The 21,139-nt window shown below is 47.6% G+C and overlaps 7 protein-coding genes across 7 annotated transcripts; 4 read left to right on the plus strand and 3 right to left on the minus strand.

The window, feature by feature from the left end:
* The first annotated feature begins 8 nt into the window (after positions 1–8).
* On the plus strand, positions 9–1,676 carry BT62DRAFT_948269 (galactose oxidase). The gene is made up of 4 exons (XM_043188060.1): positions 9–631; positions 693–1,154; positions 1,205–1,365; positions 1,419–1,676. The coding sequence occupies exons 1-4, from the start codon at positions 121–123 to the stop codon at positions 1,605–1,607; spliced, it is 1,323 nt and encodes a 440-aa protein (XP_043040777.1). The 5' UTR covers positions 9–120; the 3' UTR covers positions 1,608–1,676.
* A 183-nt stretch (positions 1,677–1,859) lies between these two features.
* Positions 1,860–6,011, minus strand: BT62DRAFT_931124 (TPR-like protein). Its single transcript, XM_043186068.1, has 17 exons — positions 5,814–6,011; positions 5,631–5,766; positions 5,307–5,578; positions 5,133–5,256; positions 4,594–5,082; positions 4,402–4,539; positions 4,266–4,353; positions 4,117–4,218; positions 3,744–4,069; positions 3,591–3,687; positions 3,430–3,536; positions 3,240–3,363; positions 2,768–3,190; positions 2,590–2,714; positions 2,434–2,533; positions 2,306–2,379; positions 1,860–2,253 (listed from the first exon to the last, which is right to left on the minus strand). The coding sequence occupies exons 1-17, from the start codon at positions 5,960–5,962 to the stop codon at positions 2,146–2,148; spliced, it is 2,982 nt and encodes a 993-aa protein (XP_043040778.1). The 5' UTR covers positions 5,963–6,011; the 3' UTR covers positions 1,860–2,145.
* BT62DRAFT_931125 (peptide methionine sulfoxide reductase) lies at positions 6,000–6,836 on the minus strand. Its single transcript, XM_043186069.1, has 4 exons — positions 6,769–6,836; positions 6,481–6,720; positions 6,366–6,428; positions 6,000–6,314 (listed from the first exon to the last, which is right to left on the minus strand). Exons 1-4 carry the CDS (start codon positions 6,773–6,775, stop codon positions 6,094–6,096), a joined length of 531 nt encoding a protein of 176 aa, XP_043040779.1. The 5' UTR covers positions 6,776–6,836; the 3' UTR covers positions 6,000–6,093.
* Positions 6,837–7,063: 227 nt separating this feature from the next.
* BT62DRAFT_892678 (leucyl-tRNA synthetase) lies at positions 7,064–10,559 on the plus strand (the record flags this gene model as incomplete). The annotated part of the gene is made up of 5 exons (XM_043183113.1): positions 7,064–7,827; positions 7,876–8,073; positions 8,119–9,047; positions 9,095–10,266; positions 10,320–10,559. 5 exons carry the CDS (start codon positions 7,064–7,066, stop codon positions 10,557–10,559), a joined length of 3,303 nt encoding a protein of 1,100 aa, XP_043040780.1.
* A 167-nt stretch (positions 10,560–10,726) lies between these two features.
* BT62DRAFT_892439 (ENTH-domain-containing protein) lies at positions 10,727–12,485 on the minus strand (the record flags this gene model as incomplete). The annotated part of the gene is made up of 6 exons (XM_043183105.1): positions 10,727–11,120; positions 11,173–11,348; positions 11,389–11,575; positions 11,628–12,145; positions 12,202–12,280; positions 12,331–12,485. The coding sequence occupies 6 exons, from the start codon at positions 12,483–12,485 to the stop codon at positions 10,727–10,729; spliced, it is 1,509 nt and encodes a 502-aa protein (XP_043040781.1).
* A 66-nt stretch (positions 12,486–12,551) lies between these two features.
* BT62DRAFT_73512 (uncharacterized protein) lies at positions 12,552–15,344 on the plus strand. The gene is made up of 6 exons (XM_043182075.1): positions 12,552–12,681; positions 12,735–12,874; positions 12,925–13,074; positions 13,119–13,826; positions 13,873–14,337; positions 14,388–15,344. The coding sequence occupies exons 1-6, from the start codon at positions 12,654–12,656 to the stop codon at positions 15,159–15,161; spliced, it is 2,265 nt and encodes a 754-aa protein (XP_043040782.1). The 5' UTR covers positions 12,552–12,653; the 3' UTR covers positions 15,162–15,344.
* Positions 15,345–17,066, plus strand: BT62DRAFT_73499 (P-loop containing nucleoside triphosphate hydrolase protein). The gene is made up of 6 exons (XM_043182073.1): positions 15,345–15,661; positions 15,715–15,956; positions 16,010–16,150; positions 16,202–16,339; positions 16,395–16,547; positions 16,597–17,066. The coding sequence occupies exons 1-6, from the start codon at positions 15,527–15,529 to the stop codon at positions 16,907–16,909; spliced, it is 1,122 nt and encodes a 373-aa protein (XP_043040783.1). The 5' UTR covers positions 15,345–15,526; the 3' UTR covers positions 16,910–17,066.
* The last annotated feature ends 4,073 nt before the right edge of the window (positions 17,067–21,139 follow it).

Consider the following 21,139-nt stretch of genomic DNA (forward strand, 5'->3'; position numbering starts at 1 on the left):
CACAATAACTTGTTCAGGGTTGTAAGCCCGTTCGCGTCTGCCCGTCACCATCACCTTTGACAGCCGTCCTCATCGTTCTTGCTCCTGATACCGAACCCGACGGCGAAGACGACGACGACGATGAGCACTGTTCGCAGCCTGCATGATGTACCCGAAGAGGAGCCTTACATGCCGCCATCCTCGAATTCTCCTTATTTCGACTCCTCAAGTCTTGCAACAGCCTCAACATCCGCACTGCACCCCTCAAGCTCGAGCAGCAAGTCGTCGTCGAGTCGTTCGGCAAGTCTGAAAAAGTCGTCTTCACGTCTTGGGCGAGTGTCGGCTGAGAGTCTGACATCGAAGAGAACACTCTCGAACGTATCTGCGGCATCGGTTGCAACGACGAAGGATGGCAAGGCTAGTCGGAACGGAAATATCCCTAGAATAAGAAGCACGCCCCGTTTACCTCATGAGCGGGATGCAGACGACGCTCCTAGTGCTGTCATGTACTGGAGTCGTGCGCCGGTTTACGGTGCCATACCTCAACGGAATATGCGAGGCCACAGCGTGACGCTGCTGGATAATGTTGCTTGGATTTTTGGAGGATGTGATGATAAAGATACGGCACGGGATATGTATTGCTTTGACATTGGTGTGTAGCAGCTCTTCTCCTTCTCGTGCACGGACGTTTTTGAGTGACTTGCAACGGGCAGATACGATGCAGTGGTCGCATCCAGACACCGTCGGCGATGCACCTCCTCCTTCACGCGCTCATACTGCCGTCATCGTTGATCGTCAAATTGTTGTGTATGGCGGTGGACAAGGCAGTACCTATTACGATAGTGTCTATGTTTTCGACACAAGTACTCGAGTATGGTCACGCCCTACAATTGTGGGAGATATACCACCGCCGAGAAGAGCACACACCGCCGTTCTCTACGAGGGCAAGGTTTGGATCTTTGGTGGTGGAAATGGCATGACCGCATTGAACGATGTCTGGACACTAGACGTTTCCAATACGACCGAAATGCGGTGGGAGAAGATAACGACACATGGAGACAAGCAGCCAACGCCTAGGGGATACCACACTGCGAATCTTGCCGACCATTTCATGATTATTATTGGCGGAAGTGATGGAGCCGACTGTTTTGCAGAAATCTGGTTTTTGAATCTCAGTAAGCGCTTTCGACTATTGTATCTCATGGACCTCTCAAACATCTCCCAGAAACATTTGAGTGGACTCTAATCGACCTGCCTGAAAACGAATCCTACAAACGACTATCTCATACATCAACTCAAGTGGGAACTTATCTTTACGTTCAAGGTGGGCACGACGGATCAGAATATACGTCTGACGTGAAATGCTTTAGCCTTGGCAAGTTGAATGTGTCCTTTCGTCTATTGTGGGTACTAACCTTATTCTGACAGTGAACTTTCAGTACGAGAGTCGACCAATATATGGTAGACCACCCAGCCAGCGGGGATATCATGTCGCTGTACTTGCTGATAGTCGACTCTTCTTTTTTGGTGGATACAACGGGATGACGGCCTTTGACGATGTCCATCTTATTGATTTAGCTGGCTCAGCATTTTTGCCTCAAGTAACGAGCTTTGATATTGTTCTGTAGCCTATTCCTGGGTTGTAGCAAAGTTTGTTTTTATTCTCGCTTGATCAATTGCATGTATGAGCTGCTGCTATATGTTAAGATTTGTGCATGGCAGGTGTTTTTTTTTTAAAAAAAGTGAGTTTTCGATGATCTTCCTTACCCTTAGGCTTTAGGAATTAAATGATGCTTTGCTGGAATTGTTCTGTATACGCACAGCTTGCTAACACTTGATCACAAGTCTATCATCCTGATGCCTCATGTGTGAAACATTTCCACGTCCTCGCCACGATTCTGAGGCGAATATGCACAGTTGATTTTGAACGCCTCCAGGATATCACGGAGGGATAGTGTCAGTCATAAGTACGTCCTCATCTGCAGAAAGCAATAAAGACAGAGTGCTAGCCTCGCGCTTGTAATAATTCCCTTCGCGCGATCACATGCTGTTCGACGCGCCAATGAGCCACTGCAGAAAGAATCTTACTCGTTTTGGATTTCGTCAATCAAAGATCAATGGTACAAGGATGTGCAGCTATTATTGGTTCCATTTCGCGCATATGGGTCAAAGCGATAGCCATCGGTCATACAACGCAGCAGCAAGTGGAGTTGCGCCGGTCATGACATATATCAAAGCAAGGTTATATGCGGCCTCTTTCGCAAATGTTTCGTCCTAGATTCAAGTTATGACAGGCGAACAGTATACCCCGAGATCAACCACTTACGCTCGAGTCTGATGGTCGCTGCTCCGCAAGCTGAAGTACTCGTTCGTAATGTTTCGCAGCGTAGCTGTATAGACCTGAGAAACGATTGAGCAATGAATACATCCGAATAAGCATCACCCAGCACGTACTTAGCTGGTGAAAACTGCGTCCAAAGTTATATTCGACTTCACTCTGTCCTTGGAGGTTGGCTCCTCGAATGACTCTATACCGTGATAGGAAGGCCAATGCCTATACAACGAGCGGGTTAGGTGCGATAGTTAGTTACACGGTCATAAGGATGATACCTGTGCAATCAAATGGTGCCTATTATCTGATTGTCGTTGCATGGCACGACCCAGAGATGCGATTGCTAGAGACAAGCAGATCATGGGGTCGTCGGGGCAATAATCATACGCATGCAGAAGGTAAACTGGATAATAGTAGGCATTTGATCAGTGGGGAATGAGGAAAAAAAGAGCTTACAGATCGCGCTCTGGTAACTTTTCGCGGCAATACATATCTGTCCGTAAATAGCTATGATGACAGGGTTCTGCTTCGTGGGTAACTCAGGTATTGGCCCCTTGCTATTATCGGTTTCAGCGTTACCACCACCTTCATCCTCAATGTCGTCATCTTCAGCTTTGGCCTGGTTTATAATGGCATGACGCTTGACAGCTTGGTTCCATCGTAGGCTTTCCGGGTTTTTTACAGCCGCGTCTCCCAGCTTCATCTCCCGGAACAGATGTTTCTGCAAAGTGGATGTGATGAAAGCATCGGTTGGGCGGAGACCACTTGATAGGGTGGCAAGAAGTAGACGTAAGGGCTCGTTATTGAATTGATGAACGTTGATCAACTTGCGACAGAGTTCGACGACGACGACAAAGTTCTTTGACGCAATGGCGCATGCTTAAGGGAAGTTAGCACTTGATATTTACTGATCGAGACTTTAGATTACCAAGTAAAGCAAGCCGAATGGTGGATTGCAGCTCTTTCGACTGGTATGCATTTGATAAGAGAATGTGACGAAGCACTTCATCTGCTAGATCATACTGTCCGCGCTTCGTAAGTACGAAGCAGTACTGAAAACATGATTGATAGTCAGATAGTCATCGTTGTGTATTTCTTGCAATGATTCGGCAACTAACCTGCATGAACACACGCAACCAATTATCAAAGGAGACGCCACGAAATATATCTACTCTTTCGTCCTTCTTGTCGCTCCTTGACGCTTTCTTGGCCATACTGTCGTTCTCTAGACATGAAAGTCTTGGGTTCACCTAGGTTACCAAAAGGAAAATCACTCTACCTAGGTCAAGATGGAGACGTGAAACCATACGATCCTCGTCTTCGTGGTCTCTCTGTTTCTTGGGTCGTCGGGGAAACATTCCTCGGAATGGGTTGTTCTAATTTCATCACCGCTGAGCTGGTAAAGCCACGAGAAGCAGAATATCAACCTCACCCTACTAGTCATGAATAAATTCCGCGTCTCTCTAAATGTCTCAACCATTTTTTCCGCCTCAACCATCCATTCTCGTTCCACAATGTCGTCACCCTCCATCATTTTCGCCCATACCTCTTGCAATCGTCGGTATCCTCTAACGATTTCTTTCTCCTTTTCGACCTCTAGTTCTCGCAACTGGGCATGCGTTAATCGGTTTTGGGCTTTGACAGTGAGGGGTTTATTTCTTAACTGTGCCTTTTCTTCAGGGAACAAAGAGGCGGTCGCTGTATCCTCGGCCTGTGTCACTGTCTTGTCCTTTGGTCTCTTTTTGCGCGAATCAATGACTGAAATAGTGATAAGTGTTATTACAAACGAATTACATGATCCGTACCTTCGTAGACCAGCTCGAGTGCTTTTCTCGGTTCATTCAAAATTTCATAGATCTCAGCGAGCTTCATTTTGGCTTCGTTATGTGTGGGGTCAGCAAGCTTGACTGCTGGGCGTTAATTTCAAATTGCATCTCAGTGCAAGATAGCATACTATGTTCATATACTTCGACTGCTTCACGCAACTCATCCAACATTCGAAGACAAGCAGCTGTTTGAAGGAGAACATAAAGGCTACTTGTCTAGAGGGTGCTATTAAAAACTAAACTCAACGAAGAATATTGACTCACGCTAGCGTCTGCGCCCAAAAGTTCGTAGATAGGGCGAGCGTCAGCATATAGCTCTCGTTCAAAGTACGCGTCGGCAATCTCCACAAACAAGGCAGCGTAATCAAGGACGTCTTCGCTCAGAATAATATCGGCATGCATCTAGTTTGTAGATCAAAAATGTGCCGCTGAAAACAAAAAACACTATAATCTCGCCTTGCTTTCTTCCGCCTCGCCCATCTTGATTCTGGCAATAGCAAGACGGTGTCTGGCGTTCACGTCGAGACGATACCTTCCTGGATCTACGGTACCACCTGCACGTCGCGGTATATCGACGTCCGGTAGATCATACTCTCTGTCGTCGTCACAGACATCCCAATATCTCTGGTCAGCACGCCCTTGAAGCCATCGACATCCTTTCCGGATAACGTCAACGGCGTTCTCGTATTCGCCGAGCGTGTTATATAGATCAGCTAGTACGAGCACTTCCATTAAGCCATATCCACCACCGGAAATTTCGCTAGTTGATGAAGGGGAAGGTCCACGGCCTGAGGGATACATTTGCTGGTAATGGTCAAATGCTTGTTGAAAGAGAGAGGCACATGTTGTGAGATCAGAGAGTTCGATAAGGATGGTCCTGAGTTCTGCTAGGACCGTCAAATCGTGGGGAAAGCGCTTGAGAATAGCTTTGTATGCAATGCGGGCCTATTAAAGGTTAGGCACGGAGCAAGGCAAGCACGAGAAAGGACACGAACAGTTCTTAAATCTCCAGTGTCCTTAGCAAGCGTAGCACGGTCCCATAGAGCTTCGATGTTTGATGGATCAAGACTGTACACCTTCCGAAAACAGTACAATGCTTGCTGGTTATAGCCAAGGTCTCTGCGGAAAATAAGCAATGAAGAGAAGACATTCACAATAGAGCGACTTACTTGGACTGTCGTGCCAATCGATCCCATTCTTCAGCATCGTGTCTTAGATGAGCAGCCATGATGCGAAGCTGAAGAGCCCTATGTTCTTGATTCATGTCGGCACAACACTGGGCCCACACCGACCAAGCAGAGACGGTACGTGGTTCGATACGAATGACTTCTTGCGTTATACGTATGGCCTCGGGAAGGTTGTTGTCGACATATGCCTGATTACCGTCCCCAATGAGAGATCTCACTTGTTGGGATAGAACAGGACCTGCAGCACGTCCTTTCTGGTTTCGAGAATTATTCATCAACGTATAAGTAAGTTGAAGAGACACTAACCTTTTTATGCCTACGACCGATGCCTGACGCTGCCCTCAAATCATCGCGAAATTCAGCGTCGCGGTCTTCGATATTGAAATCCCAATCTTTAGTTAGGCCGGGGGCATCGCTTCGCTGAATATTCTTTACTAGACGACTGTATGAGGTGAATACCTGCGGGAAAGTAACAAGCAATGGGCGCACTCAAAGTCGCCTTCGATCTCTCTTTCGGCAAAGATTTCCTCTGGACTGAGGACGGCTTGTTCAATTCCATCGCTCTCATCACCGGAGCTGCTCGCGTCCGAATCATAGGACCCGCTAGCATCGCTTTCACCATCATGTTCGTCGAGCATGGCAGAGGAGGAATCGGACGAAGGGAAGGGATGATGGTAAGAGACGAAAAAGGAAATGAGGATATGTATCGAAACGTATTGGTACATATTGGTACACTATGTTTACAAAGGCACATTTATTTAAACAGGAATCACCAGTGCAGACGATGGGTTGGGCACTGGTACCCACTGGGATTCTTGAACAAATATAGCTGATGATACTCTTCTGCATCCCACCACGGCCCTACCTCGAGAATTTCCGTGACAATCGATTTCCCTTTGGGAGTGAAGTGCTTGGCCTGCACTTGCTCCGTTACTCGCTTTGCGATCGTCTCTTGTTCCGGCGAGTGCGTGAATATGGCTGAGCGATATTCTATGATAGTGGTCTGAATAAAGAGAGGAGAGGAGGGTGTAAGAGACATACGGGTGCCGGTGTCTGCGCCCTGCCTGTTCGCTGTGGTAGGGTCATGGGTGCGGTAGAAGAACTCTGTGAGCTATTGTCACTAGGGAACTGGTTGGTAGATATATCCATGACGCACCAACAAGCTCATCGTACTTGACAATGGCAGGATCGAATTCAATCTTTACTGCCTCTGCATGATCCGTCTCGCCAGAGCACACCTCCCTATAACTCGGATTTTGAAAGGTCTCCTTGCCACCAGTATATCCGACGCTTGTCTTTACGATTCCTTTGCCCTGGGCGGGAGGATAGTGCTTCAAAAATATGTGCTCCACGCCCCAGAAGCATCCGGAAGCAAAGGTGGCTGTTTCAGTTGCGGCTAGGCGAAATGAGTGTGGTAATGAAGCCAATGGAGCAGAATACGAACCGCTCATGGATGCACGATACAGGGAATTGTCGAAGGGCTTTCCAGAGAGCAAAACCTGTAATTTTAAACGACTGAGCATGAATGAGGAAGATAAGATTAGATTCGGGATTCCAGGTCCGTGATTGATCTGACTTCGGGTATGACCAGGTGACTCGAATTTTTTGTTGATCGATTTCGTCTTTGCTTTACACGCCGACAATCAGGCTCTCCTGATTTAGGCGATTCCCTTTCGACTACGCTCCTGCCACGCTCATTGGTGACGCGACCTTGCACCCTATCTCGCACCTTCTCTGCCATGTCCAATACCATCGAGCTCGCACAGACTGCGAAGCGGGACTACCTCATCGATCTCGAGAAGAAATACCAGGCAAAATGGCAGTCCGAAAAGCTCTTCGAAGTCAATGCACCATCGCCTGTAGAACTTGCGGGCTTGTCCAAGGAGCAAATACATGAAAAATTTCCCAAGTGGTTCGGCAACTTTCCCTTTCCCTACATGAACGGCTCTCTCCATCTCGGACATGCATTCACTATCAGCAAAATCGAGTTCGCGGCAGGCTATGAACGCATGCTTGGCAAACGTGTCTTGTTTCCCCATGGCTTCCATGTCACCGGCCTGCCCATCAAGGCCAGTTCCGACAAGATCATCCGGGAGATGAGTCTTTTCGGGAGGGAATTTGAAAACTTTGGCGAGGTACAAGCAAAACTGGAGGCCGAAAAGGAGGCCAAAGAGAACGAGGAGGAAGCTAGGGATCCTGCTGCTGTCGACAAGTCCAAGGCAAAGAAGGGCAAGCTTCAGGCAAAATCCACGGGCCATACATATCAGTTCCAAATTATGGAGAGTATCGGAATACCTAAATCCGAAATCAGCAAGTTTGCGGACCCATTGTACTGGCTGGAGTATTTCCCTCCCATCGCAATCCAGGACAACAATGCCTTTGGTTCGCGGATTGACTGGAGACGTCGCTTTTTGACGACCCAGGCGAACCCGTATTATGATGCGTTCGTGAGATGGCAAGTGAACAAGCTGCATAAACAGAATAGAATTAAATTTGGCGAAAGGTAAGTCTTTGTGATGTTTTTGAAGAAAGAATGCGAATGGGCTTGTAGGTATACCATATATAGCGAGAAGGACGGTCAACCGTGTATGGATCATGATCGTCAGGATGGCGAGGGTGTGGGCCCGCAAGAGTTCACAGGCATCAAGCTCGAGGTTCTAGAGTGGGCACCAAACGCAGAGGCCATTAAAAGCAAGGTCGGCGGGAGAAAGGTGTATATGGTGGCGGCGACCTTGAGACCGGAGACCATGTACGCTTCATCATTCTTTACTCTTACTTTCTAACTCGCCATTAGGTACGGTCAGACAAATTGCTTCGTGGGTACAAATCTCAAGTACGGCGTGTATGCAGTCAACGATGCGGAAGCGTTCCTATGCACACATCGCGCCATGAGGAACATGACATTCCAAAAGATTACCAAAGAACATGGCGTTATCGAGCAGCTTTCAGAAATAGAGGGTCGGGATCTCGTTGGTACGAAAGTGAGCGCTCCGTACAGCGTGTACACCCAGGGCGTCTATGTCCTACCGATGGATGGCGTCCTGGCAACCAAGGGTACCGGAGTAGTTACCAGTGTCCCTTCCGATTCTCCTGACGACTGGGTCACCGTCGCTGATCTCAGGAAAAAGCCTGAGTACTACGGGGTCAATCCCGACTGGCTAGCGGGTCGCGAAGCCGTGCCGTTGATCAAGACGAGCTATGGTGATATGGTTGCTGCCGAGGTTGTTAAGAAGCTAAAAATTAACAGCCAGAAGGATACGAAGCAGCTCGCGGAGGCAAAGGAAATTGCGTACAAGGAGGGCTTTTATAGTGGCGTCATGCTCATCGGCAAGTATAAGGGTGAGACGGTGCAGGACGCTAAACCTAAGGCGAGGGCTGATATGATTGCTGAGGGTCTTGCGTTTGCGTACGCAGAGCCCGAAGGCGTTGTTACCTCGAGGAGTGGCGACGACTGTGTCGTTGCGTTGATGGACCAGTGGTATATTGATTACGGCGAACCTTCCTGGCGAGCAGAGACGGAGAGGCTGGTTGCCAGAATGGAGATGTACACACACGAGACGAGGAATGCGTTTGAAAAGGTATTAGCCTGGCTGAACAAGTGGGCTTGTGCTAGGACGTACGGCCTCGGTTCGGACTTGCCCTGGGACCCTCACTTCATGGTAGAGAGTCTGAGTGACTCCACTATCTACATGAGTTATTATACTGTGGCGCAGTTGCTGCATGGTAAGCGCACTTTTCGGTTCAAACATCTCGTTCTGATCGTCACGTAGAAAACAGTATCGATGGCTCGAAACCGGGTCCTCTGGGCATCAAACCCGACCAGATGACGGATGAGATCTGGGAGTATGTCTTCTGCGATGGTCCCTGGCCTAATCCCGCGCCCATGCCCCAAGGAAAAGCCGACGCTTTGAAGCACGAATTCAACTACTTTTATCCGTTTGACATACGGTCGTCTGCGAAAGATCTTATTGGCAATCACCTAACCTTTGCGTTGTACAACCACGTCGCACTATTCCCCGAGGACAAGTGGCCTTTGAGCATGCGCACAAATGGTCATCTAATGCTGAACGGAAAGAAGATGAGTAAGAGTACCGGAAACTCTTTGACTCTCAGGGAGGCGACGGAAAAGTTTGGCGCAGACGCGACACGGCTTAGTTTGGCGGATGCTGGCGACGGCATCGAAGATGCGAATTTTGAGGAGAAGACAGCGAATGCTAACATCCTGCGGGTGCACACCTTGCTGGCATGGTGTGAGGAAATGATAGAGGACGAGAAGAACCTTCGGCACGGCGAGAAGCTGTATCACGACCGGGTGTTCGAAGAAGAAATCAACGATCTGATCAATATTACCCAAAGTCATTATGCAGCAACGAACTACAAGGATGCTCTAAAATACGGCTTTTACGAGCTCCAAGGCGTGCGGGATTGGTATCGAGAAGTTACCGTTGACACCGGTATGCACGGGGATCTCATCAAGTACTGGATTCAAATCGCCTCCTTGCTCATCGCTCCAATTGCACCTCACTTTGCTGAACACATCCACTCTGCGATCCTCAAGAATCCGACGTCGATACAACTCGCCTTGTGGCCTACTCCCTCGAAACCTGTTGATAGGACACTCATCGAAGCGGGGCAGTATATGCGCGGCACGACCAAAATGATTCGAGATGCTGAGACGAGTTTGCTGAAGATGCTAGCCAAATTGAACAAGGGCGGCAAGGGGGGCAAGTCTCAGCAGACTTTTGACCCAAAGAAACCAAAAAGTGTCAGAGTATACGTGGCGAAATCTTTCCCTGAATGGCAGGATACGTGTGTTGGCATCCTGCGGGAGGTCTACGCTGAAAAATCAGACAAGTTCAATGATGCCAAGGTGAAGGAGCTGTTAATACAGAAAGGGCTGATTAAGGATAAGAGGGCTATGCCGTTCATACAGGGCTTCAAGGTAAGGCTTCTAGGTTACAGGTCCAGTCTGATGTCTGATTCATCATCATCTAGAAACGCATACAACAGTTTGGCGCAGAGACGGCGTTCCATCGCACTTTGCCATTCTCTGAGAGCGCCGTCCTGGCGGAGATGTTGTCATATCTGAAGAAAACCCTTTCTCTGGTTGATGCCGATATTTTGAGTGTCGAGGAAGCGCTAGAGAAGCAAGAAGCTGGGTTCACAAAGAGCATAATAGAGTCGTCGGAGCCAGGATGCCCAACGTTTGAGTATCGGAATGTATGGAAGCTCTAGATTTAATGATATAGAAGTTTGATTCCTCTGTTTCAGGAGAGCCAACTACGTTTTAAAAATTAAAATAAAGGTACCATAGTAGGACGGCAATGGTCAGGGAAAGAAAAGAAACATATACACTAATTCCACTTCCACCGCAGATCAATCGTCATGAATTGCTTCGCGGCTCAAACACTAAAGAAAGGTTGCTCATCCTGTTGCTGTTGTTTCGCAAAAGGATTATGCCCCGTCATCTGCTTAGACATTATCCTTGCCTGACCGTATCTTAACGCGCCTACATTACCGAACGTGTCCTGACCATCGTCCCGGTTTGCGAGAAGATTTGCCAAGTGTTCGTTCTCATCTGGCCGGGATTTGACCACAGGCCCAGTGGGCTTATTATTGATAGGCGATGGTCCGGGAGATGGAGAGAAGTTTAAATGGTGATTGAAAGAGGAGAGGTCAACATTCTGGTTGTTGTTGGCATAAGTGCCTTGAAGGTTAAACTGAGGCGTAGGATGAGGAGAGGGCGAAGATCTAGGTTGAGAGTGGCTGGGAGAAGGTGCGAAGGGATTGTTCGACCTGAAGCATTCTTCATTAGTGGTCCAATTGGCATGACATACGGAGAACCCACCCAAAGCCAGTCGGCTGCGCCATAATTGACTGCTGCTGTTGCATGAACGCATTCTGTTGTTGTTGTTGTTGTTGCTGCTGCTGCTGCTGCTGCTGCAATAGCAATTGCTGTCTCATCCACTCGTCATTTTGCGCTTGCTGCTGCTGTTGTAAGAGAAATTGCTGTTGCATAAGCATCTAGACAAACGCCGTCAGGATATCCCTAATATCGACAGACAAAAAAGTTCTTTACCTCTTGCTCAGCCTGAGCCTGTTGCTGATATGGATTGAACGCAGTGAATTGTGGCTGAATTTGGGTAAACTGTGGCTGAATTTGCGTGAATTGGGGTTGTAGACCAATAGTATACGGCGTAGGGTCGCTCATGTTGCCCATTGGGAAGGGATTGTTGCTGATGGGCGTAGACCTGGGCAAGAAGTGAGTTTAACGAAAAGGAAAGACAAAAAAAGGATGCTAACAGCTGATTCTGGTCATCGAAAAGCGCAGAAGAATTGGAGTCTTCAACGGCCTTATGCCGCTTCTCCTCCTCCTCTTCGCTAAGTTTGATGGCTGCCTGAAGGTCCCTCTCTTCAGCGGTGATCCGCTCCTGCGCCAATGTCCGCTTGCTCTCTTCAATGGCTTTTCTCAGATCGTCCTCATCCCCGTTCCTCCTATTCGGTGGGTTGCTATTCAGACTACGGCGCTGGCGGTTCTCATCGACATCGTCGTCGGGTTCGTCATAGTCGCCTCCAGCACCGCGTATCATCCGGTCCCGCATGCTCGCCCGGGCCCTCCTCTCTTGGCGCAGTCGACCCTCATCAAGCAACAAGCTAGTGATGTCCTTCGCCTTTTGACGCACATTGGCGCCCTGGTCCTTCCCTTCTTCATCAAGGTATTGGAATTCCTTGAGGGTCTTGATTATGTAGACGTTGTCACGGAAGTAGATGACGACATTTTCGGAACCTTGGTGAAGACAGTAGTCAAGCACAGTGAGACTCTGGCCATCGCATTAGCAAACAACAAGCAAGAGATGGCGGAGGGTTCCCCTCTCACCTTGAATACATGCCGCCAATTCTTGCCCTTGTCATTCAACCTCTTATCGAGCATCTCCATTATTTCCACGAAATCATTTCTGTATGACAGATGTTACGTTCAGGTTCTACGGATAGCAGATCCACTGACTGATTGTATGTCAATTGGGCTATCTCGTTCATTTGCGTGCCACTGGGGCCCCAAGGATCGTTGCTGGTCGCATCACGGACCTTTGCCTGTGTGTCAGAGTAACCCTTCGTATAATTTTTGGTGACACGGATAACACTCTTTCCAAAGTGTTGCATGCTGGCTGTGGGAGTGAAATGGCGTCAGGCTCACTGCGGGTGGCTGTGCTTCCACTTTGCCCGGGACTCGGCAGGTTCCGAAGTCCGGCATGGGTCACATGATAGACGCGCCGGTGACGATGCGAGTGACAGTAACGCCCTCATTTCAACCTTTCGCGACCACCAACGATGCGGATAGAAGAACTCGTCCTGGAAGGTGGGGGGTTTTCCCGGAAATGTTGTGGTGCTTCCTGACTTTTTTATGTCAAGGATTCAAGTCCTATCCAGTTCGAACCCAAATTACTGGCTGGGACCCGTCTTTCAACGCGATTACTGGGCTCAATGGATCCGGGAAATCAAACATTCTCGACGCGATTGCGTTTGTGCTTGGGATAACTAACATGTCCGTGGTGCGTAGACTGGCGTTCTTTGTTGTCTTTGTGACCCAACGAGGTTGCAGATGCGTGCGGCAAACCAGCAAGACCTCATATACAAGCGCGGACAAGCAGGAGTCACAAAAGCAAGCGTCACTATCGTCTTCGACAACTCAGACCGCTCCAAGAGTCCCCTTGGGCTGGAGGATCAAAAGCAGATTACCGTTACTCGTCAGGTGCGTGGCGTTGTTATAATACAGGCCTTTTTAATAAGAACTAGGTGGCGCTTCCCAACGTTTCAAAATACCTCCTCAACGGTCACAAAGCTCCTCAACAAACCATCCAAAATCTCTTCCAGTCCGTCCAGCTCAACATCAATAACCCCAACTTCGTCATCATGCAAGGGCGCATCACCAAGGTGCTCAATATGAAGCCTCAGGAGATTTTGGGCATGGTCGAGGAAGCAGCCGGAACGCGGATGTTTGAGGATCGAAAGGACAAGGCAAAGAAGACAATGGCAAAAAAGGAGAAACGCGTTGACGAAATCACTGCGGTGCTGCAGGAAGAAATTGCACCTAAGCTTGACAAGCTTCGGAAGGAGAAGAAGGCGTTCCTGGACTACCAGAAGGCTGTAGAACAGCTAGAGCTTCTTGGGAAGAAGCTGCACGCGTTAGAGTGGCACGATGCGAAACAGAGGGTCGACTCGAAGGAGAAAGAGGCTGAGCAGAAGCGAGAGGAGGTCAGGACGCGGCAGGATGAGAAAAAGAAGGGGACACGAGATTTGAAGGCTGCCGAGGAAGATGCTGCCGAGGTGCAGAAGAAGAAGGATGCTGAGATGCGAAAGGGCGGCAAGCTAAGCAAGTTGGAGGGAGACGTAGTTGAGCTGGACAAGGAGCTCACCAAGCTGCGAACGCAAGTTCAGCTAAAGGAGAGCTCTATCATGGATGATGACAAGAGCACCGAAAATGCCAAAGACGAGATACGGCGGGTATGTTTTTCAGTCTTTTGAGAGACGCCGAGCTGACGGTAACCAGCTTGAAGCTTCATTAGCCCAGCAGCAGACCGAAGTGGAGAAGATTACGGCTGAACATACCACCGTCAAGGACGTCCACTCAAAGATTCAGCAAAAGCTTACATCCGATGAAGAGCTGCTGCAGTCATTATTGACTGGGCTTTCTTCGAACCGTACAAATACTAACGGCGGGGGTTATTTAGGCCAGATTGCGGAGGCGCGAGCCAGGGGTGCTCAGGCACGAGCAGAGGAAGAACAGAGCAGAATTACGTTGTCGATGCAGGAGAAGGATCTCAAGGATCGACAAAATCGGTGGAAGGAGGTTGAACGCGACGCGGGGGAAGGCAAGCGGAGGATCCAAGCACTCAAGACAGACCTCGAGCGATATAGGCGGCAAGCCGAAAAATGCGGATGGAACAGAGAGATGGAGGAGACTTTCGAGAGCCAGCTTAGGGACCTAAAGGCACTTATTCGTCAACTCATCGACGTAAGTCGTCTTTCTCTGTGAATGATACTTTTGTGACTTTGTTTGAACAGAGACGCGACTACGTCAAGCAGAATCTAGGAGGGCTCGACTTTGATTACCAGGCACCACCCAACTTCGACCGGCAGAACGTTAAGGGTCGTCTAGCGACACTGGTCTCGCTCGCCAAGGGAAACTACAACAAGGCCGCAGCTTTGGAGGCTACAGCTGGTGGACGGCTGTACAATGTCGTCGTCAAGGACGAGAAAGTCGGCAAGGATCTACTGACAAACGGGAACCTTAGAAAGAAAGTGACGGTTATTCCTCTCAACCAGATCCAGCCTTCTTCAGTCCCTCCCCAAAAGGTCTCTCGGGTAGAACAGCTCGTCGCGGGAAAGGCCAAGGTTGCGCTCTCATTGGTTGGCTACCCTGACGAAGTGAAGAATGCCATGGCGTATGCGTTTGGAAGCACCTTCGTCTGCGAGGACGCTCAGACGGCGAAGACTGTAACGTTCAACAAGGAGATTGGAGCGCGCACTGTGACGTTGGAGGGTGATGTGTACGAGCCTTCGGGGACGTTGAGCGGAGGGTCTGCGTCGCAGAGTAGTGGTGTGTTGTTGAGGGTGCAGGAGCTCATCGAGGCGGAAGCGAAGCTAGCTGATGTTCAAGGCCTGTTGGTGGTGCATGAGACGGATGGAGAGAAGAACCGGAAGAAGAGGGAAGATTGGAAGGCTTTGGAGAGGCAGATTGAGATGAAAGAGCACGAATTACAGTTGTTGGAACGCCAAGTTGGGGGAAGTACCGCTGGTAGAGTAAGATTTTGTGCTTCTCATTCTCAAGCGAGTTGAGCCTAACTGTGTATGTAGCTCGAGGACGATATCAAGACGCTATCACAAAGCATTCAAGCGCTGCAGAAGAACGTCCACGATGCGAAGGAGAAGCAAAAGACAGCCGACGAGCAATGCAAGAAGCTTCAACGCGATATGGATGAGTTCAAGAATAACAAAGATGGCAAGATCGACGAACTAAAGGTGGTGATTTGCAATGGCCCTTGCAGCGCGGTGTTTCGCTAATGTATTGTTTTAGGCCGGTATTCAGAAGCAAAAGGCGGTGCTACAGAAGCATGCTGTTGTGGTGAAAGAAACGCAAAAGAAGCTGCAAACTGCGATGCTGGAGCTGCGTCTGTTATCTTTATTCCTACTGTAACGAAGAAATGCTGATGGTCACGGCAGAGCAAATGCAAATCGATATCAACACTTCGAAGGCCACACTAGAGGAAGTTGTCGCCGGTGGTGATAAGCTACGAAAGGAGCTTGAGAAACTTGTCCAGCACGTTGCGGATGAACAGGTGCTTTGATCACATTGCTTTTTTGGTCGACATCGACTAAGCGTTATAAATAGAAATCCTATGAGACGGCATATCAGGAGCTTGAACAAGAACGGGCGACGCTCTCCCGGTTTGACGGTCAACTGAAGGAGCTCGAAGGGGTCATCAGGGCGAAGAAGAAAGCACTCGTTGGTGCTGATGCTGATTTAACCAAGTTGGACCATGCGATACAGAATCTGGAGAAGGAGCGAAAAGCTGCGGTCCATCAGGTTGACTCTTCGGAGAAAAATTACGAGTGGATTTTGCAGGAGCACGAGTAGGCCTTGCTTATTCTCTGGGAGCTTGAGCTGACATGTCTCCCATCTCTAGTCAGTTCAACAGGCCTGGAGGCAAGTATGACTTTCGGCAGTGTGATATGGGCAAGCTCAGGGAGGAGGTGATCGAGCTGGAGAACAAGCAGAAGGTGCAGAGGAAGAAAGTCAATTATAAGGTGGTGAATATGATTGATGAGTTAGCCTTTTCGTATTTGTTCCCTGTTGGTCGGCTAATTAGGCCTTGTAGCGTTGAGAAGAGGGAGTTATCTCTACAAAACATGCTTGAAACGGTGCTGGGCGACAAGAAGAAGATTGAACAGACTATCGAGGAGCTCGATCGATATAAGCGGGATGCACTTCAGAATACGTGGACAAAGGTGTCTAAGTAGGTCCTTCGGCTACTCATTCCATTGACCCGCAATGCTGATGTCGTACACCAGAGATTTTGGCGACATCTTCCGAGAGCTCCTGCCAGGAAATTACGCCAAGCTCCAACCGCCTGAAGGCCTCGACATGACTGAGGGCCTAGAAGTCAAAGTCCAGCTCGGCATGGTGTGGAAGCAAAGCTTGACGGAGCTGAGTGGAGGACAGAGGTCTGCAAGAATACATTCCCTTGTTTACGTGGATCTGACGTTCATCTAGATCCCTCATCGCTCTGTCGCTTATCATGGCCTTGCTCCAATTCAAACCTGCTCCAATGTACATCCTTGATGAGATCGACGCGGCACTGGATCTGTCACATACGCAGCATATCGGGCATCTATTCCGGACACGGTTCAAGGGGTCGCAGTTTATTGTGGTGTCATTGAAGGAGGGATTGTTTACAAATGCAAATGTGTTGTTCAGAGCAAGGTTCAGGGATGGGACATCAATTGTGGAGCGGACCGCTAGTAGGAGTGGATCAATACTATATACGGAGGAGGGGCAGGAAGGGAGGGGAGGCAGGAGAAGATAATTCTTGGCTGCAGATAAGTTATTTACTGTGATATGTATTGGTTGCAATGTATGACTTGACCATTGTATGTTCTTTTCTGTTACTATTGTTGATAGTCTAGGATTGGTAGGAATACCTGGTATATCTGACTCAATTGCTTCCATTCATCATCTGAAAACTTTATCTCATGAATATTGCATGAGGCAGGAAGCTGACTGCTTGATGCAGCATTTGAGGCTGATCTTTGAGGCTGAGAATTGTAGGGTTTCAGGCAAGCACAAGATAAATGCCCTTTTTCTCCATGGTTGAAGCACTTTTCTTCTTTTCAGAGTGCATCTATATCCATCAGCTGCCCCTGACCACCATGCACAGTTCCAGTTCCTATCCTCTTGTCATTTGTAGTCATCCCTTTTGGGGCTGACCCACCATTGACAGCCTTTCCTCCACTCATGGTGGCTTTTACTTCCTCATGTCCAAGAGTGTTGATTTGATAATTGTAGTCCATCCACAAAATCCTTCTGTTCCACTTGTTATAGATGGAGAGAAAATCATTGTCCCCATGGGCAATAGTATTGCAGAGATTGGGTCAGACTGAAGTTGGTCTGCTGTAAGACCCACCATTTGGCTGCATGGACTTTCTGTTCTGCATCTAGTTTGAATCATTTTTGTACAGCTTCCTTAAACCATGGATAGGAGGGATATCTCCATCACTCAGTGATTGAGTCATAAAAATACTGCTCTTGTAGGCTCCACCATTCTTGTGCTGTGCCTTCAAACCAGGTGGTGCAGAATATCACCCAGTGAGGGCTAAATCTGGCAGAGTTCATAGAGAAATAGGTGTTGTATACTTCAAAATATGCTTTGCATTGTTGGAAGAAGTGCTTTAGGTCTAGGCTTTCTTCTTTGAACAGCACAGGTTCTTGAGCAATGGTCAGCTTCAGATTTCCCCAGGTTCTATGGTCTCAGGTTCTTATGGAGGTGGAGTGTCTAGCAGTGGTGGTGGCAGTGTCAATGGTAGTGCTGGTTTTTTTGGCCTAGGCAAGAACTGCAGCCTCTGGTCATACCAAGGATGGTCTGGCAGTTCTTCAGGGGGTGGGGGAAATGGCACTGTTGGCTCTTTCCTCTCTTTTCCTTTGCCAGAGGATGCCAATAAGGCTGGGGGTCTGGCATCTTTGGGCCCTGCTCCAGCAAATAGATGGATGGGTGCAGCCAGGACTTGCTAGGGAGTCTGCCAGAAAAGATTTTGGCTTGCCCAACTACTTAGGCTACTTCCTGCTGATAGTGATTATTCAGATGCATAGTAAGAGAAAGAAAATGGGGGCTTCCAGCACCCCTTGGCATTCTGTACTACTTCTGCTACTCTAGTTTCCACCCATGCTCTGTCTACTAGATCTCTGGTATGCTCCAGCAGTGCAAGATATCAGAGTCCTTTGCTGGTGCCTAACCAGCAGGTGTCTGCCATTTGCTGCTCTCTGAGCTGTCAATAATGTCCAGGCAGATTCATCAGTTGAGGATATATTCATATCCCCTGTCTGGCTCATATAAGTCCACTGTTCCTGATTTAGTGAACTGAGGCTTGCTCCCTCTGAGGCTGTATGCATTAATGCCAAGGACAATCTGGCTGATGTTCTGCTCTTGAATTGAAGGGCTTCAGAGCATGCTGGCCATGAGGCTGGACTTGTCCACCTGCTTAGAGTAAAGCCCAGAGAGGGCTTCTGGTGTATGCCCTCAGTAGTAGTCAGCAGTAGAGGCAGCCACATCTCTGGTTGGAGGTCAGCTTGTATGGCCATCATCCTCTCATACTGACTCTCTCTTGTCAGAGATGGCTAGTTAGATAATGAGAGAGGGGGGTTCAACTCCTCCTTCTCTAGTTTATACACTTCCAAGTCCTGAAGATTGGATGATATAATCTGTGCTGCTGATGTCAGTGGATTCTGGGGCCAGTGGCCAGACAATGATGCTCTCCTGACTTGGGAGTGCATAGAGCACTGGTTGGAGGGCTTGATGGAGGAGATCCACTCTTCATCAGCTCTCCCACTCCTCCAGTTCTCTTCTTCTTCTTCTTTATTCCCTTAGTAATCATACAACATGATATCTGATAATTCCAGTTACTGCAATGAACAAGCAAGCATCTGCAATAGAGGTGATGATGATGTTTCTGAGTGTGAGTTTTATATGCTAGTCCTTAGCAAAATGCCATCAGACCAGAGCATGTGAAGTCTTGAGCTAATTATTAGGCCTCTACTAAACACTCACAAATGTCTAGCACTGCTTCTGCCAGGATCCAAGTCTGGATTCTGAGTCTGGGTCTGATTTCAGTATAAAAGTATGATAAGGATGATGAGATAGGCTATAAGAATTTTGCAGAGAGAGATAAAAGGTTGTGGCTGGTAGATATAGTCTGCTATTGTGGCAAGAGTATTCACACCAGGTAGTCAGAGAGTTTAGCAGATGTATTAAACCTTAGCTCAAGACTGGGATATATCACTGTGTACTACTGCCTTAAATACTGTCTAAAGAATCCTATGCTCTACAGGCAACTATTATCTGCTTTCCATGCCTTCTGCTCATTGTCTGAGATAACAATAACTGTGCTCTTACTTTTGTTCATCATTGTTGCTCTGCTATACTATCACTATGGTGAGTTTTCTATATGCTGCAGTTTCTATTATATTCAAGACATGGGATAGTGACAGTTACTACATTGTTTCTTATCATCTATTGTGTGTCAATAAATAAGGTGTAGCCATAATGTCATCATATCTTCATCATTCTTTGTAAGGTCAGCCTGAGGTTGGGATTGGTAAGCATCTGCTTACTAAGCATTGGCAGGTCATAATTTAGGGGCAAAAATCATGACAATCAAGAATCATTATCTGCTTCCACTAATTTCAGAGCTCATAGACAAGCTATCAGGAGCCAAGTACTTCACCAAACTGGATGTCTGGTAGAGATACAATAACATCAGAATCAAAGAAGGAAACAAGTGGAAAGCAGTGCTCTGAACCAATCAAGAGCTGTTTGAACTACTAGTAATGTTTTTTGGACTTACTAATTCTCCTGCCACTTTCCAAACCATGATGAATAATGTCTTTCAAGACCTTATTACTTAGAGAAAAATCACTATCTATCTGGACAATATAATGATTTTCTCAATAACACTCAAAGAGCATCAAGACACTATGTGACAAGAGTTGTAGATCCTACAGAAGAACAAACTATACCTAAAGCCAGAAAAATGTGAATTTGAAACCTTGGAGACCAAGTACCTTGAGCTCATCATTGCTGAAGAGAAGTTATGAATAGACCCAGTAAAGATGACAGGCATATAAGAATGGCTCACTCCAACTAAGAAGAGAGAGCTGCAATTCTTTTTAGAGTTTGCAAACTTCTATTGACACTTTATTAAAGACTATAAAAAAATAGCTCTGCCACTAACTAAACTTATTAGAAAGGCAGACTGAAAGTGGAAAGATGTATAAAAGCAGGTATTTGTTAGGAACATGCCAATCAAGTGAGTTTGAGTGCACACAGAGAGATCAGCAGAGTGTGTGAGTGTCAATGAAGCTATTGGCAACATCACTCTTGAGTTGAGGTTCAAGAATTTGAGTGGACAGAACAGAGTTCTATCAGAAAAGCAAAGAGGAGTACCCTTTGGAGTGGAATCTGATGAATGAGGTAGGGAGAAGTTGAAGTGAGTACAAAGGGTAGATGGCTATCCAAGTTGATATTCAAACTGAGTAGTTACAATGGTTATACATGGCTTTATATACTAATAGTAACTAATTCTGAGTTGGGTTCTATTGGGTTCCAATGTCAATATTTGCTACTGAGTTCAGGGTCTAGATATTATAATATGAAATATGAATGTGAAATGATAATGGTAAAAATAAAATTAATAGATAATGAGAAGCAGGCAGAGTCTGATGGGTTTTGGTGATTGAATATGTGGTTGGTTGAGATGACATAAAGGCTGGCAGCATGTGCATAACAGTATCTCTCCATTAGCATTCTTGCTCTCAAGAGCACAGATCCTGATAGCTGGTGAGGCCATATAGAAGATTGTTGATAGCTGTGGGAAATTTTGCAACTTGATCAGATACTACCACTATTGCCTAAACTTTTGTCACTATGTTGCCTCTTGCCATGTATCATCACTTATGCACTCTCAAGCCTTTGGTGAGGGAACCCACCTCTGATAGCCCTGAAGAGGCTAAGGAATTATTTCATCTGAAATGGCAAACTATGGAG

Source organism: Guyanagaster necrorhizus, assembly GCF_019112545.1.
Source record: "Guyanagaster necrorhizus MCA 3950 unplaced genomic scaffold BT62scaffold_10, whole genome shotgun sequence".
Taxonomy (NCBI): Eukaryota; Fungi; Basidiomycota; class Agaricomycetes; order Agaricales; family Physalacriaceae; genus Guyanagaster; species Guyanagaster necrorhizus.

Coding starts and splice junctions, on each gene's coding strand:
- BT62DRAFT_931125 (XM_043186069.1), bottom strand. Junction 6,429..6,480: donor CAAGTACGATGAGCTTGTTG/GTGCGTCATGGA, acceptor AATAGCTCACAG/AGTTCTTCTACCGCACCCAT. Junction 6,315..6,365: donor GGGCGCAGACACCGGCACCC/GTATGTCTCTTA, acceptor CCACTATCATAG/AATATCGCTCAGCCATATTC.
- BT62DRAFT_931124 (XM_043186068.1), bottom strand. CDS start 5,962: ATGCTCGACGAACATGATGGTGAAAGCGATGCTAGCGGGTCCTATGAT. Junction 4,219..4,265: donor AGTCGAAGTATATGAACATA/GTATGCTATCTT, acceptor AACGCCCAGCAG/TCAAGCTTGCTGACCCCACA. Junction 2,534..2,589: donor GGCACCATTTGATTGCACAG/GTATCATCCTTA, acceptor CTCGTTGTATAG/GCATTGGCCTTCCTATCACG.
- BT62DRAFT_73499 (XM_043182073.1), top strand. CDS start 15,527: ATGCTGATGGTCACGGCAGAGCAAATGCAAATCGATATCAACACTTCG. Junction 16,151..16,201: donor GTGGTGAATATGATTGATGA/GTTAGCCTTTTC, acceptor TAGGCCTTGTAG/CGTTGAGAAGAGGGAGTTAT. Junction 16,548..16,596: donor GAGCTGAGTGGAGGACAGAG/GTCTGCAAGAAT, acceptor ACGTTCATCTAG/ATCCCTCATCGCTCTGTCGC.
- BT62DRAFT_73512 (XM_043182075.1), top strand. CDS start 12,654: ATGCGGATAGAAGAACTCGTCCTGGAAG. Junction 13,075..13,118: donor AGATTACCGTTACTCGTCAG/GTGCGTGGCGTT, acceptor AATAAGAACTAG/GTGGCGCTTCCCAACGTTTC. Junction 13,827..13,872: donor CCAAAGACGAGATACGGCGG/GTATGTTTTTCA, acceptor GACGGTAACCAG/CTTGAAGCTTCATTAGCCCA.
- BT62DRAFT_948269 (XM_043188060.1), top strand. CDS start 121: ATGAGCACTGTTCGCAGCCTGCATGATGTACCCGAAGAGGAGCCTTAC. Junction 1,155..1,204: donor AATCTGGTTTTTGAATCTCA/GTAAGCGCTTTC, acceptor AACATCTCCCAG/AAACATTTGAGTGGACTCTA. Junction 1,366..1,418: donor TTAGCCTTGGCAAGTTGAAT/GTGTCCTTTCGT, acceptor GTGAACTTTCAG/TACGAGAGTCGACCAATATA.